Source organism: Lepisosteus platostomus, chromosome 7, assembly GCF_059453375.1.
Source record: "Lepisosteus platostomus isolate fLepPlt1 chromosome 7, fLepPlt1.hap1, whole genome shotgun sequence".
NCBI lineage: Eukaryota > Metazoa > Chordata > Actinopteri > Semionotiformes > Lepisosteidae > Lepisosteus > Lepisosteus platostomus.
Window position 1 is genome coordinate 5,259,589 of NC_142617.1, and position 12,635 is coordinate 5,272,223.

At 50.4% G+C, this 12,635-nt stretch overlaps 1 protein-coding gene across 1 annotated transcript; it reads left to right on the top strand.

Moving 5' to 3' along the window:
- The first annotated feature begins 1,287 nt into the window (after positions 1-1,287).
- Positions 1,288-9,004, top strand: shisa2b (shisa family member 2b). The gene is made up of 2 exons (XM_088638786.1): positions 1,288-2,757; positions 6,377-9,004. The coding sequence occupies exons 1-2, from the start codon at positions 2,454-2,456 to the stop codon at positions 6,937-6,939; spliced, it is 867 nt and encodes a 288-aa protein (XP_088494912.1). The 5' UTR covers positions 1,288-2,453; the 3' UTR covers positions 6,940-9,004.
- The last annotated feature ends 3,631 nt before the right edge of the window (positions 9,005-12,635 follow it).

Sequence of the window (12,635 nt, forward strand, 5' to 3'; positions counted from 1 at the left end):
GGGACTCCCCTCCACCACCACCAATGTGCAGCATCCACCTGGATTATGAAGCCAGTTCAGAGATGGGGATTATTAGGAGGCCATGACTGGTAAAGGCTAGGGGGAAATTTGGCCAGGATGGCAGGGTTACACTCCTACTCTTTTCGAGAATCACCCTGGGAAAAATAATGACCATGGAGAGTCAGGACCTTGGTTTTATGCCTTATCGGAAGGATGGTGCCTCTTTTACAGTATGGTGTCCCCATCACTGTGCAGGAGCACTCTGGCTGCATGGTGAGCGCCCCCACTGGCCCTACTAACACCTCTTCCAGCAGCAGCCTGGAGCTCTCCCATCCAGGTACTGACCAGGCTCACGCCTGCTGAGCTCCAGTGGGCTGCCAGTGGTTTCAGGGTGACAGCATTAGCAAAACAGCAAAAAGTGGGGAAACCTGGGGTCACTTATAGCAGATGGAAATCTTAAGACAAGAATCTTAGAGCTGCATTCTTCAAAAACTTCCTACTGAAACACTCCTGGTACACACACACACACGTCTTCGCACCCTCTCTAAAAGATAACCCATTTCGTTTTATGTGGTTGTAGTACCCCTCTCTTCCACATGGTGGAGCTGGCGGCTCTCTGTTGGACATCTTTCCCGAAAGATTTCCCAGCGCAGAATTTGCGGTGGTGAATCCAGAGGGTGGCTCTGTTCTCTTAATAGATTCATTTGCACACTGCCAATAATAAAATACATGCGTTTGATTCCAGTTGTAGATTTGTATTGCTTTTCTAAGTTATTATTTGATAATCTGATGATCGCTTATACCTATATAACACTTCTTTAACCAGGTGGATGCTCCACACTGGTGGTGGTGGAGGGGATCCCCATTACCTGTAAAGCGCTTTGAGTGGAGTGTCCAGAAAAGCGCTATATAAGTGTAAGCAATTAATTAATTAATTTACCTACTTTTAAAGATGTGGACTGAATCGCTCACCCGATGTTTCTGAACTGTACCTGAAATGTTTGCGGATGTATCCGAGAGAGTACATCGGCAACACCTTAGCTATAATCGAAACTAGTTGAGTTTAACGTGAATTGTAAAACCGAAACGTTTCATTCGGTTTTAAAGTACTGGGAATGCTTTCGAAGAGCGTAGCCCGGTGGCGTGGGGTGCAAACAGCACTGCGGGCAGAGTAATGACTGGGGAAGAGTGTGTGTAGTGGTCATCTGAACCTTGTTCTGCCGCTGTCTCCTTGTCCCTCTTCTTAATTAAAAAGCCCTCACTTGAAAACAAGGGGACGACACCGTCTCCCTCAACAGTTACAGGCGATGCGTGGGGGACGTTCCGCCCGCAAACGAAAGCTGCCGTTGCTAATCGGAGCCCCCTAACAATGGCAGGATCCCAGTCCTTTGTAACGGCAGCTCCCGATGGGGCGAAGCACACACCCAGATGGGGGGGGACCGCAACCCCGCCCGCTCGCAGGACCCTCGAAACCCAAACGCCAGTGGGGCTCGTTAGCGCTGACATCTGCAGGCGCCGCCCTCACTGCGCAAGTGCGGAGCCCGCTGTTGAAAAGAGGGACCCTGGCTCCCCCGCTGACTAACCCACTGACTCACGGAGGAGGAGGAGGAGGCGGCGAGGCAGCGGTCAAGCCAGGCGCTTGCACAGGGGAGTGAGCTCTCACTGACCGGCCCGCAGGACACTGATGAGCGTCAAGTCTGTGTCGGGAGACGTTGGAGACTCGGGCTCTCTTCTGCGGTTCAGGGGATCTGTGCGTTTCGAGACTTTCTGGTTAACCCGCAAGCGGGTGTTGTTTTTTTTTCCTGCATCCCCAAGGTGTCCCGCTGCTGGCTCTGGGAATGCTCTTAGCGGGTTTTGGAGCTGGTAGAGCGCTGCCCAGTCGCGCAGCGGAGGAAAGACCGGCTTCTCGGGCTGATGGAGACGGACGGAACTCGTTTCAACAACGAAAACTGAATCGGATTACACGTGACCGGTCCGTTCGGGTGCGCTTCCCGGGATCCCGGGCGAAACTTTGAATGAGAAGAAGTTTGTTTCCCAGTGCTCGTCCGCAGAGCACGCAGACGGTATTGCGCTCCGGCGGGGGACCAGCTGTTTTTCCGCGGCCGGACTTCACTCACACGCCAGTCGAGAAACAACTGCATGTGAACCAGCCGCTCTCTGCCAGTCGAGGAATCGGCAAGGACGGACTCGTTGGCTCATGCTAAATAACGCCTTTTTGCCGTTTTCTTCAAGTGCAACAGGCTCAGATCTGTGAACAGCAGCGGGATCGCAATCTATAGCTTTTAGCGTGTCGCCCCCTGAACCAAGCGCCTTATCCGCGGGGGAGTTTCGCCGAATGACAGGACCTCCGCCGTCTTTGTGAATGTTATTATGCGTGTGTCCCTCCGTCTAGACTGAGAGGACAGGCGGTGTCAAACGCGCGCACTTGTGGTGCGCCCGGCGTGCGGTCAGCCATGCGCGGCGACGGCTCGGCGCTGTGCTCGGCCCTCGCCCTGACCCTGCTGCTGGCCGTGGCCGACGTGCGGGCGAGCGGCGAGTACTGCCACGGCGGGCTGGACGGCCAGGGGGCCTGGCGGGAAGGCTTCCAGTGCCCCGAGCGCTTCGACAGCGTGGACGCCACGATCTGCTGCGGCAAGTGCGCGCTGAGGTACTGCTGCTCCAGCACGGAGGCGCGCCTGGACCAGGGGTCGTGCGAGAACGACCGGCGGGCCCCCGACACGGGCGCGGACAGCAAGGACAGCCGGGACAACGCCGCAGGTACCCGGGGGCCGGGGATCGGGGGTCGGGCTCCCGCAGGGACAAGCCGCTCTCCACCGGCGAGCACGGTGATGCGCAGCGCAGCGCAACGCCCGCAGAGCTGGGTCGCCCGTGTGAGAGGATTCAGTTCGCTCGCTTCTACTTCGTAACAGCGGTTTTGTCCGTGTAGGTTTTCAGACGCGTCGTTTAAAGGTTCACCCAAGGCTGTATTTTATGTACTGGCTCCTTTGCGGAGTTTGTAATCCTGGTGTGTACTTACTGGTGTTACTGCTTGAACAGTAGTCTAGCAAAGGGGTATCGGTTAAAAGCTTTGAAAGTTAATAACTGGCGAGCGGGCACTAGAGAACCTGCAAAGTACCCCTTTTATTTTTAAATATGTCACTTTTAACTTGCCAGTAGCCGGTGACAGCTGTCCAGGAGGTATCACAGTCCTGTCTCTGCGAATAGTAGACTTTTAACAATGTTTAAATTGCTAAATTAGTGGCGACTATGCAAGGGGTTTATATTGCTGTGCTATTGATAGACGCCAGTATGCCACAAGTATTTCGAAATGCTTGTGCGAAGTGTGGAAACGTTTTTAGAAAGGTAAATACATTTTTAAAGAAGTCCCTCTACATCATTGTTTAGATATCGCTTTTTTAAACTTCGTGCGTTTATTTTCTTGCTATATCAGTAGGCCTGCCTGTCACCTAGTTTAGAAAAGTCGAGCTGTGTGTCTCGGCCAAAGTAAGCAATTATCCAGAGAATGTAAAAAGACGCTTCAGTGCCTTAACTTGCTAGCGCTTGCACAGTCAGTGGAGCAGACGGCGTGTTTTTCTTTTCAAATTCGGACCCTAAATGCTTCATGTCTTAACTTCTTTGGGGGGGCGAAACTCCGCAGTCTTGACTCCCGAGAGGGTCGGTGGCGTTAGTGAGAGCGATTATGCACGTTGTAATTAAAACCTTCTTCTCCAACGTGTACCTCACTTTACACATTACCCGAGCGGTAGACGTCTGTGTTCACTGTTCATAATCAGTGCTGCAGTCGGGGGTTTCGGCGATATCCACGCTCATGTGGCCCACATATAAATATTACTGCCTGGGAACACAGGGTTGGAACAGGGAAAATTAATCGTTTTAATCCACAGAGATCCACTCAAAGCATTTTTGAATATTTTTGTCCATTTTTTGCAAACTGTTTTCCCCGTTACCACCATGATTTCTATCATATTTAACTTCTTGTGTGGACTACTGTAGTTGCCTCGCTCGGGGAGCTGAATGCTCACCTCATTGACTGTACCTACCTTATTAAACCGGACAAGGCGGTCTGACGTTTCCGATGCGCCTTGATCAGAGTCATGGAGCACTCATACCTAGCCCGGCGTCTGCTCTGTGACTTGTGTGCTCAATGTTCTGCTCCATTAACACTAAGGGTTATGCAAAGTGAAACATTTGTGATCAGACCATGGGGAACACAAAGCAGATGCAATGTTACAAGTTACTCATTGTGTGTTTCTAGTCGGGGGGGACTGCATTGCTACTTGAGTTGAGACTTTATCAGCCTGTAGTACGTTTACAGTCTCTCTCCCGGACAGCCTGTAGAAACTGTGAGGAACTGTGCGGTCAGGATGAGAGACTGGCCTGTAACAGCAGTGCAGGGCCAGACGAGGCAGTTTCACCCCTCAGCACACAGATCTGGTTTGGGGCGCTCTGTCCCCCTGAGGGGGACACCAGCTCCATGGAGAAGAGAATCTGGACAGAGGGTCCGATTTAAAGAAGGGTCGTTCCCATGGACCAGAGGGACAGTCCTCGGTCCTTAGGTATCGAGGGGGAAAGTTTTTGAGGGCTGTTTCCCAAACGCTGTGCAGATCCCCTGGAGAAGAGGTCTCTGTAGGGCATTGCTAAGAACACACACCATGAAATATTCAAAACCGTCCGGCAGGGAAACGAGTCTCACTGAGCTCAGTCCAGGCCTTTCTGGTAAGGAGAAGCGTTTTGATCTCAGGGTGAAGTGTTTACCAATTAGTGGAAACCCCCCCTCCCCACCGGAATGCCCCTGAAGGCTATTCTGGGGTCCCCCGACATCTGCAGGCTCCAGTTGGGGAACCACTGCCCAGCAGCTGTGGGTGTCGGAGTCAGGCGGCCCAGCCTGGCTTATATTCAGAGCGCAGCACCAATCCGCAGATACATTCCATGGGTTTTTCTGAAAAAAATCTTCCGAGGTCAAATTCCTTCCAGACTCCCGAAAGCTATCCTGTAGGAATCCTTCAGGAATACCGCAAGGAGGATCTGAAGGACTGCTTTGACAGAGAAAAAGAAATCATGCTTGCAGGAATCCGTAAGGATTTTGTCTCTGAAATCCAGCAGGATCCAGATCTGCATCCTTCATTATTTGTTGTTTTTAGAGCATCAGATATTTAAATCTCTCTCTATATATTTCTTCACTGATTTAAGAAAAACATACGTTCATATAAGGTGCATTTCCTAGATGTACCTGTTCTCTTGCAGGTTGCGTAAAATGAGCTAAATTGTTCACCAGCACTGCCACACAACTTGCAGTCATTAATATATTAACTCTCTTCAAGTCGTGAAATATTATCAGAGTGAAACCAGGAGCCCCCATTGTCCTCCATTCAAAGGCAAAGACAGGAATGTTTTGTCGGTAACAAAATCTCTGTCTTTTCTGAAAGAGGTGGATGGGAAAATGTTTCACATGTATCATTTCTCAAGGAAGCAACAGCAGTCAGTCAAGCAGAACAGCAAGAAACATCTCAGGGCCGTGCTTTGTAATCCGGTTTGTTTTGCATCCAGGCAGTTACAAGGTGACGGGGCCAGTTTGTCTATAGTTCGGCTCAAATGCCACACGAGTTCACCTCCAGAAGGCAGGACGCGGCCGCAAACCCTGAGAGCGAACGAAAAATCACATGGCTGATCAGTTATGCCGGATTTAAGAGGATCAAAATGTTATGAGCTGATTACCTCCCAGAGCAGTTAAAGACTTTTTGTCAGGTTTTTAATTAAAACAGCAGTGATTGGCTGCAGGAGGAAAAACAGGCTGTCCCCTTTTCAAGTGTAAGTTTGTCGTGGGTGCAGCTGAAGTTCCTGCTTTTAGAAACTGCAGGTAATTCTGTTTCACAGTCACGGGGAGAATTGCCAGCTGATTTTTTTTTCCCAAGGGTTGTGATTCAGGAGGGAGCAGCTGGGACAGGATCCCATAGCAAGCCCAGCGTTTTTGAGTGTTGCTCCTTCTTGTGCACTACTTTAAACTTCAGGTGCTTCAGGGTCGTCTAGTTCCTCCCCTCGCCCACCCCAGTCTCCAGGGTTTTTCCATGAGATTTCATGATTACAACGAAGGAGCTGGGAGGTCTTATCCCTTCTCTTGGTGTGTGCGTGGGTGTGTGCGTGTCTCAGCCTGTGGGTCCACTTCCGCTGGTGTCGGCAACAGCCTTGACCCGGTCACTGCCGAACATCTTCGCCATCTTCGTCCCCGGTCCCGCTGTTCTCTAATCGCGTTCAGCTAGAACGGCATCCGCAGGCCCCTGGGATATGCATCCCTGGTCCTGAAGTCCGCAGGGGTTGTGGAGCTGACCGCCGCGCGCCAGTCTCTGTAACCTCCCCGTCTCTCTCTCCTCCCCCGCAGTGCCCATCTACGTGCCCTTCCTGATCGTGGGCTCGGTGTTCGTGGCCTTCGTCATCCTGGGCTCCCTGGTGGCGGTGTGCTGTTGCCGCTGCCTGCGCCCCAAGCAGGAGCCACAGCAGAGCCGGGGGCCCGGCGGGGGGGCCCGGCTGATGGAGACCATCCCCATGATCGCGGGCGCGGGGGCCCCGCGGGGCTCCTCCTCCCGCCAGTCCAGCACGGCCACCAGCTCCAGCTCCAGCGCCAACTCGGCCGCCCGGCCGCCCATGGTCCGCGCCCAGGCCAACTGCTGCCTGCCGCCGGACGCCGGCCTCAGCAACGTCTACGTCAACATGCCCACCAACTTCTCCGTGCTGAACTGCCAGCAGGCCACGCAGATCATGCCGCACCAGGGGCAGTTCCTGCACCCCCAGTACCTGGGCTACGCGGTGCACCACGAGCCCCTCGCCATGACCCCCGCCCCGGCCTTCATGGACAGCGCCCAGGGCGGCTACAGGCCCCTGCAGTCCCCCTTCCCCCCCGGCGGCGCCAGCTCTGAGCAGAAGCACCCGGCTGTGACGGTGTGAGGGGGGCGCGGGGCTGCGGAGCTCAGAGCCGGCCCGCGGGACGGACGCAGAGCGGTGCCTGGGGCCTGCGGGGCAGGAAGAGGCCCCGCTTCTGGATCTGCCGGTCCCGGACGGGGAACGCCCAGAGGGAGCAGGGTCCAAGCCCACAGGACCTCAGGGAGGACTGGGAAGGGCGCGTGGGCTTCTCTCGTCTCTTCACGCCACGTTGCAATCCGACTTCTTCTTCTTCTGCTTCTGCTTCGGCGCTGGCGATGTCGCCCTGCGCCCGTGCAGTGCGCCGTGGCGCGTGTGCTGCCGCCGTTCATCCGGAGAGGCGGAGAAAGGGCTGCGCCCGCGGAGACGGCGTGCCTGAGGCCAAATCACAGGGGCGTAAGCAGGGGACTGAGCGCCGCCGTTGATCCGTCACAGTGCACAACTGGAAGAGTGTCGTACGACACTGTCATCTGCTCGAAATCACTTCAGATTAGGGATCCCTAAATCCCAGATTCCCCAACAGCTAGAATTCCTTTAAATTCAGACATTGCATGGTTTGCCCAGCTGTAACCTGGAAACTAGCTGCTACCCCTGTTCCGTACCAGTATTGCAATGTTAATTCATAGTCTTAAGAGCATACTGATATACAGTAATCAACCTGGTTAATGGACCGCTGAGAAAACCAGATGCCACCACTGTGTCCACATGTCCGCCTGTTCCTGCGTGAACATGGATATGAGAAAGAGCCACAGTAAAAGCACATCTCGGCTCAAAACACAAATTAATTATAAAGTGAAAGCAGTCAGTGCCACGGTGCTCAACTCCCAAATCTTCTGCTTTTAATTGTTAGAAAAAAACTACAGCTATGTTGTCCGTGTCGATCTAGTCGTCTGCTTTTTGTTCACGAATAAAAGCAGGTCTGTAGCGACCTCAGATAAGAGGCGCATCGCAGGGTTCTTTAGGTATTTCCATCTTTACCCAGAAAAGAAATGTCGAGAACAAGTTCGCAACAGGCACAAACCATTTGTACAGTAGCTGCAAGCCTTTGCACCTTTTGGAGTTTTCTTTGTATCCAGGTGCCCCTGATGCCTGAGCGCACAGACGCAGTCACAGACGCAGTCTGCTTTCCGAATCAGAAGCCACGAGGAGGAGTGTTTATTGACACGAGTGCATTCTGAATCTCATCTCCCGGTGTGGCAGAGATCCGTGTGACCGTCTGGCTCCGGCACTGTGAACCGTGTTGCTGTCACCAGGGATTACTGTGAGTTAGACTGACAGCTGGCAGGTGCACTGGCCGACACACCATTCCACTTCATTAACTCTGCTGAGCCACAGGAGAGGGGCGGGCAGGGGCAGCGGCGTCCTCGGGACCCACAGACAGAACCGCTCACCCTTGCTGATGTCTCTGCGTCTCGCAGGACTCCCTTTTCCTACACATGTACCCAGGGTCTTTTGTCCAGCACATGTGGAGCGGAGGCTGGGTTTTTCTTTACTGAAAAGCTGACAGAAGAAGCAGAGGTTTAGCACATTAGTAGCCGCTCTGTGCTGGTCTGAACGGTTTGGACATAGACTAACAGAATTGTACTGAATCTGAAATGGTCTGAGGTTGCAAAGGCCTCAGTGCAGTAATTCTTCAAATGCAATGGTCACGACACCGATACAGCAATAATGCCTGACGGGTCTGGCTGTTCCTGCTGTAGTGTTGATCTCCTGGTCTGAATGTGTCAGATGCTCTGACTGGGACTGTATGAAGCCACAGCATCAATCTGCCTCACTGATCCAACTGCTGCCATTAAACCGAACTGTGCCACTCTCTCTCTCATTTCTCAATGTGAGATATTCAGGGCAAACAATTTGTATGTTTACTTGCACAAAAATATATATATATATTTAAGCTTTATTGTGTAGAAATGTTCTTTTCATCTGTATTTTTTTAAAAAAAAGGTCTACAAAATCTGTTTTTTTGTTTGATAACTGTAACGTACGTCATTGTCAAATGATGCTCACATTGGCAACAGTTGCTCCCCAGGTGACAGAGGTTTCTATGAGATAAAACTTCTTTTTTTCATAATAAATATACTATGGTGTGGAATGACGTGTGCTTTCAGTTTAATTCAACCAGTCGGACAACAGATCAGACACTGTGTAGGAAAATGTTGACCCTTTTTCATAAACAAATCTGCCCAGCATATTTTATGCTCCAGTTGAACAGAGCCCATGTTTTATTCACTGTATTCCTTGCCTCTGACAGTACAACGTCCTCAATTCTCAGGGTGTGTGTGTGTGTAAGAAAGAACAAAGAAGCAGACTTACAATGGGAAAGAAACCATTAACTGCCACACTGAAAAGCATTTAGAAACTCAGCTCCAGACTACAACCCCCCTCTCTCTAGATGTCTGGTAGAAGACTTGAACCTGGCCAAGTGAGTCTTAGCCAGGCGATCACAAATCTCTTTAGTGCAGTGCACCAAGTGAAAAAAAAGCCTCTGATAAGTATTCCAAAAATAAATCAATAATTGGAGCCAGAAAATGCCTTTTTTAAGAAAGAATGTGGTCCCAGAATTGTGAGCAACCACTTCAGAAGAAAAACCTGACTGAACTTAATTCAAGATTCCTTAAGAATATGGCTTGCATAGCTCTCTGTTCCTGAGTAATATAATGCTGGTTTCATATTTCATTATCATGGTTAGCGTGGGACTTCTCCCTCCAAAAGAAGATTTAATGAACTTATTTGTGCCGTCTCCTCTTCTACATGTGTTGTCAGTACAAATGTCTTGCTTTTTTTTACCCAGCAAGAAATAAATATGACAGATTAAAAACAATAGGCCATTCAGTAGGTGCTGATGTGAGTTTGGGATTGTCATCTGACCAGCTAATCGTCACCGTTCTTTAACACAGCGCCTTTGGATGCTGAAGGGAAATTTTGGGGAAATTCCTTGGTCTGTCCTGGGGTACTCAGCTGGGAGTTCACACCAATCTGTAGCCATTGTTTAATTTAAAGTGTCCAGCTAGATGTTCACTGTGCTCAGTTTCTCTCCGAGCTGACAAGATACAGATGTTCCTGGGACTGCGGCGAAGACCAGGAACAAAACGCTGTAGTAAACACAGGGCTCCTTTCAGGCTCATTGTCTCCCAGCTTGTCATTCACAGCAATTAAAATGTTCCCCGGCTGTTCCTCAGGGCCGGCTCTTGAAGGAAAGATTCACTTGAACAGATTTGTCCAGGACTCGTGAATTGTTCTCATTCAATGGGACAAGAGTCCCTGCTGGGGTGTTATTCAGGCAGTGGGGAAGCGCTGAGCCCTGCATTCCAGGGGCCTGGGCTGCGACTCCTGTGAAGAGGGGTCAGTGTCACTGCGGGTCAGAGAGAGACTGTAGTTTCACTAGCAGGCAGCGCAGCTCCTCACGAAAACAGCAAGGGAGTAGTGTCGCTACAAGCACAGCACAGCGCAAAGCCCAGCTAATAGGGGGCAGGATGGATAACAACGAGACAATTATTCAGAATGCACAGTAAAATCTCCCTACGCTCGTTTGCCTAGGTAGATATTCATAAAGCATCTTGGCATGAAAGATGGTTTCTAGGACCCATGCCTTACCACTTAATAAAACTGGACAAAATTAGTCTCTACTTTGTAGTTGTAAGCACTATAGTGTCAGCTGGAAAAGCTGGAGAGCCTGAGTAATGGTGGATGATCTCCCCATTCACACCTCAGCTGCAGTCCTTTTCTGTCTTCAGAGCCGTCTTTATTTCGCCTTAGACATATCTCCTACATTAGACATTTATCATTGTCCAATGCTGAGTGCCTGATCCTTGTATGTACTGTATAACATCAAGACTTGATTTCTGCTGCTCTTTACTCTGTGGGCTCCCTTACACTCTTCTCCGTAGGTTGCACTACAGTATGTCCAAAACTGCAGCCAGGTGACTGACTTACACCAGACCTTCACAGCACATCTCTCCTACACTTAAATCTCTGCACTGGATGCCCATAAAGTCAAGTTTACAATATAAGATCTTGTTACTGACTTTTAAGGCTGTAAATTATCTGGTTCCATCATACATCTCTGAACTCCTCTGTGTTTCCACTCCCTCCGGTAGGCTCCACTCAGCTGAGGCTGGTCCTGTGCTCACTGTACCCAGGAATAAATTGCGGCCTTTCGGTGTCTGTACCTTCTCTGCCATGGCTGTAATAAAAATAATAATAATAATGAGTCTGGATGGCTTCAAAACAGATATACTTGTCAAAGAAACCATCGTAGGTTCAATTATATTTAAAATAGTCTTAAGAATTGTAAGCAAAAAAACATTTGGGTCTCAGAATTCACAAATCAGCTACCAATAAGTCACTGGAAATCATGTCCTAGTTTTGTTTCGAGCCTCATCACAGCCACCCAGAGCATTAAAATTCAGGGCTCCACCGCCGGGGCCGTGCTCGAGTCCTTCATCCCACTCGCAGCCCCGGCACAGGAACAAAGAAGCTTTGCAGGTTCACAGGCGTGCGCACTGTTTCTCACTATTCCACCCAGAACCAAAAAAAAAAAGATGCTACATTTTCCTTGGAGCTTTATGTTAGTCCTTGGCAGGTTTCTATGGAAACCAACCCAGTGAAAAGCGCCTACGAAACAAAGTGGGATACAGGAGGAGTTTTAGGAAAGGTTTGACAAGATAGACATCCCCCCTGCATGGATTAGGGAATCCATTCTCCACATTGGAAGTTTAAAATCATCCTTATGGTTTGTGTGCTCATATTTCCAACAACTGTCTTGATGCAGGAAACAGCCGAGTTGTTTTGGAGGAGAAAGGGGGTCTTGCTAAGACTACTCCACCTCACACACCTAGACACTGCTGTAGTGCTACACACACACCTACGACACCACAATCCGAGTTCTTTCCTTTCTGGGAAGTGCCCTGTGCCTCCATATTCCGTTAACATTCCTTTCATATTCCACGGGCTTTAATGCTCAAGTCTTATGTTTTATGTTGGTTTTTTCCCCCCCCACATCTAGCAATAGCCCATATTATCTTCGTACGATCGACCCACCATGTGACGGAACTGTTTTGGAAAAAACGAGCAGCTGTTCAACTGTACGAGAGCGTTTAGAACAATAACAGTAAGTCTCACGCGGCAGCTACGCTGGGCGGTTCTTCTCGGCACCCTGAAAATTCGCCTGAAATTGGCAGCTGAGCACTTCTCATAAAAGGCCTTTCCTCGGGGGGCTATTTTTAACTTGTTCAAAAGCTTCAGAGAGCCAGCGACAAGAAGGGCCGAGTGCTAGTTGGGCACACCTGCTGACAGGCCGTCACAGCGCACAGCCAGATCAGCTCAGGGCTCAGCTCCTGGATTCAGGCTCCCATAGGGCAGGCAAAAGTATCGGGATTGGTATGGAACGCTGGGAAAAGTGCATCTCCCACAGAGACACCCGTGGTGGGGATAAACACAGGGTTCTTGGAACCGATCTTGACAGCACAGCAAACCTTGGGAGAGGGAGAATATCTTAAAATGGAATAACCCTGGCACTGCTGCACACCTGACACTACCTTGTACACACCGGGGGCCCCAATTACTCTCTCTTTTTTCCAAATTCTATATTTCCAGCAACAAGATTTCCTTCAGGAGTGGAACTGCTTTCCATAACTAAAGGAAAAAGGAGAACAAAACCATCTCTTTTCTCCAGGGACCTTACAGGGGTCAAACCCATGCATCAGACCAGCCAGGTTCTTTCT

Coding starts and splice junctions, on each gene's coding strand:
- shisa2b (XM_088638786.1), top strand. CDS start 2,454: ATGCGCGGCGACGGCTCGGCGCTGTGCTCGGCCCTCGCCCTGACCCTG. Junction 2,758..6,376: donor CAGCCGGGACAACGCCGCAG/GTACCCGGGGGC, acceptor CCTCCCCCGCAG/TGCCCATCTACGTGCCCTTC.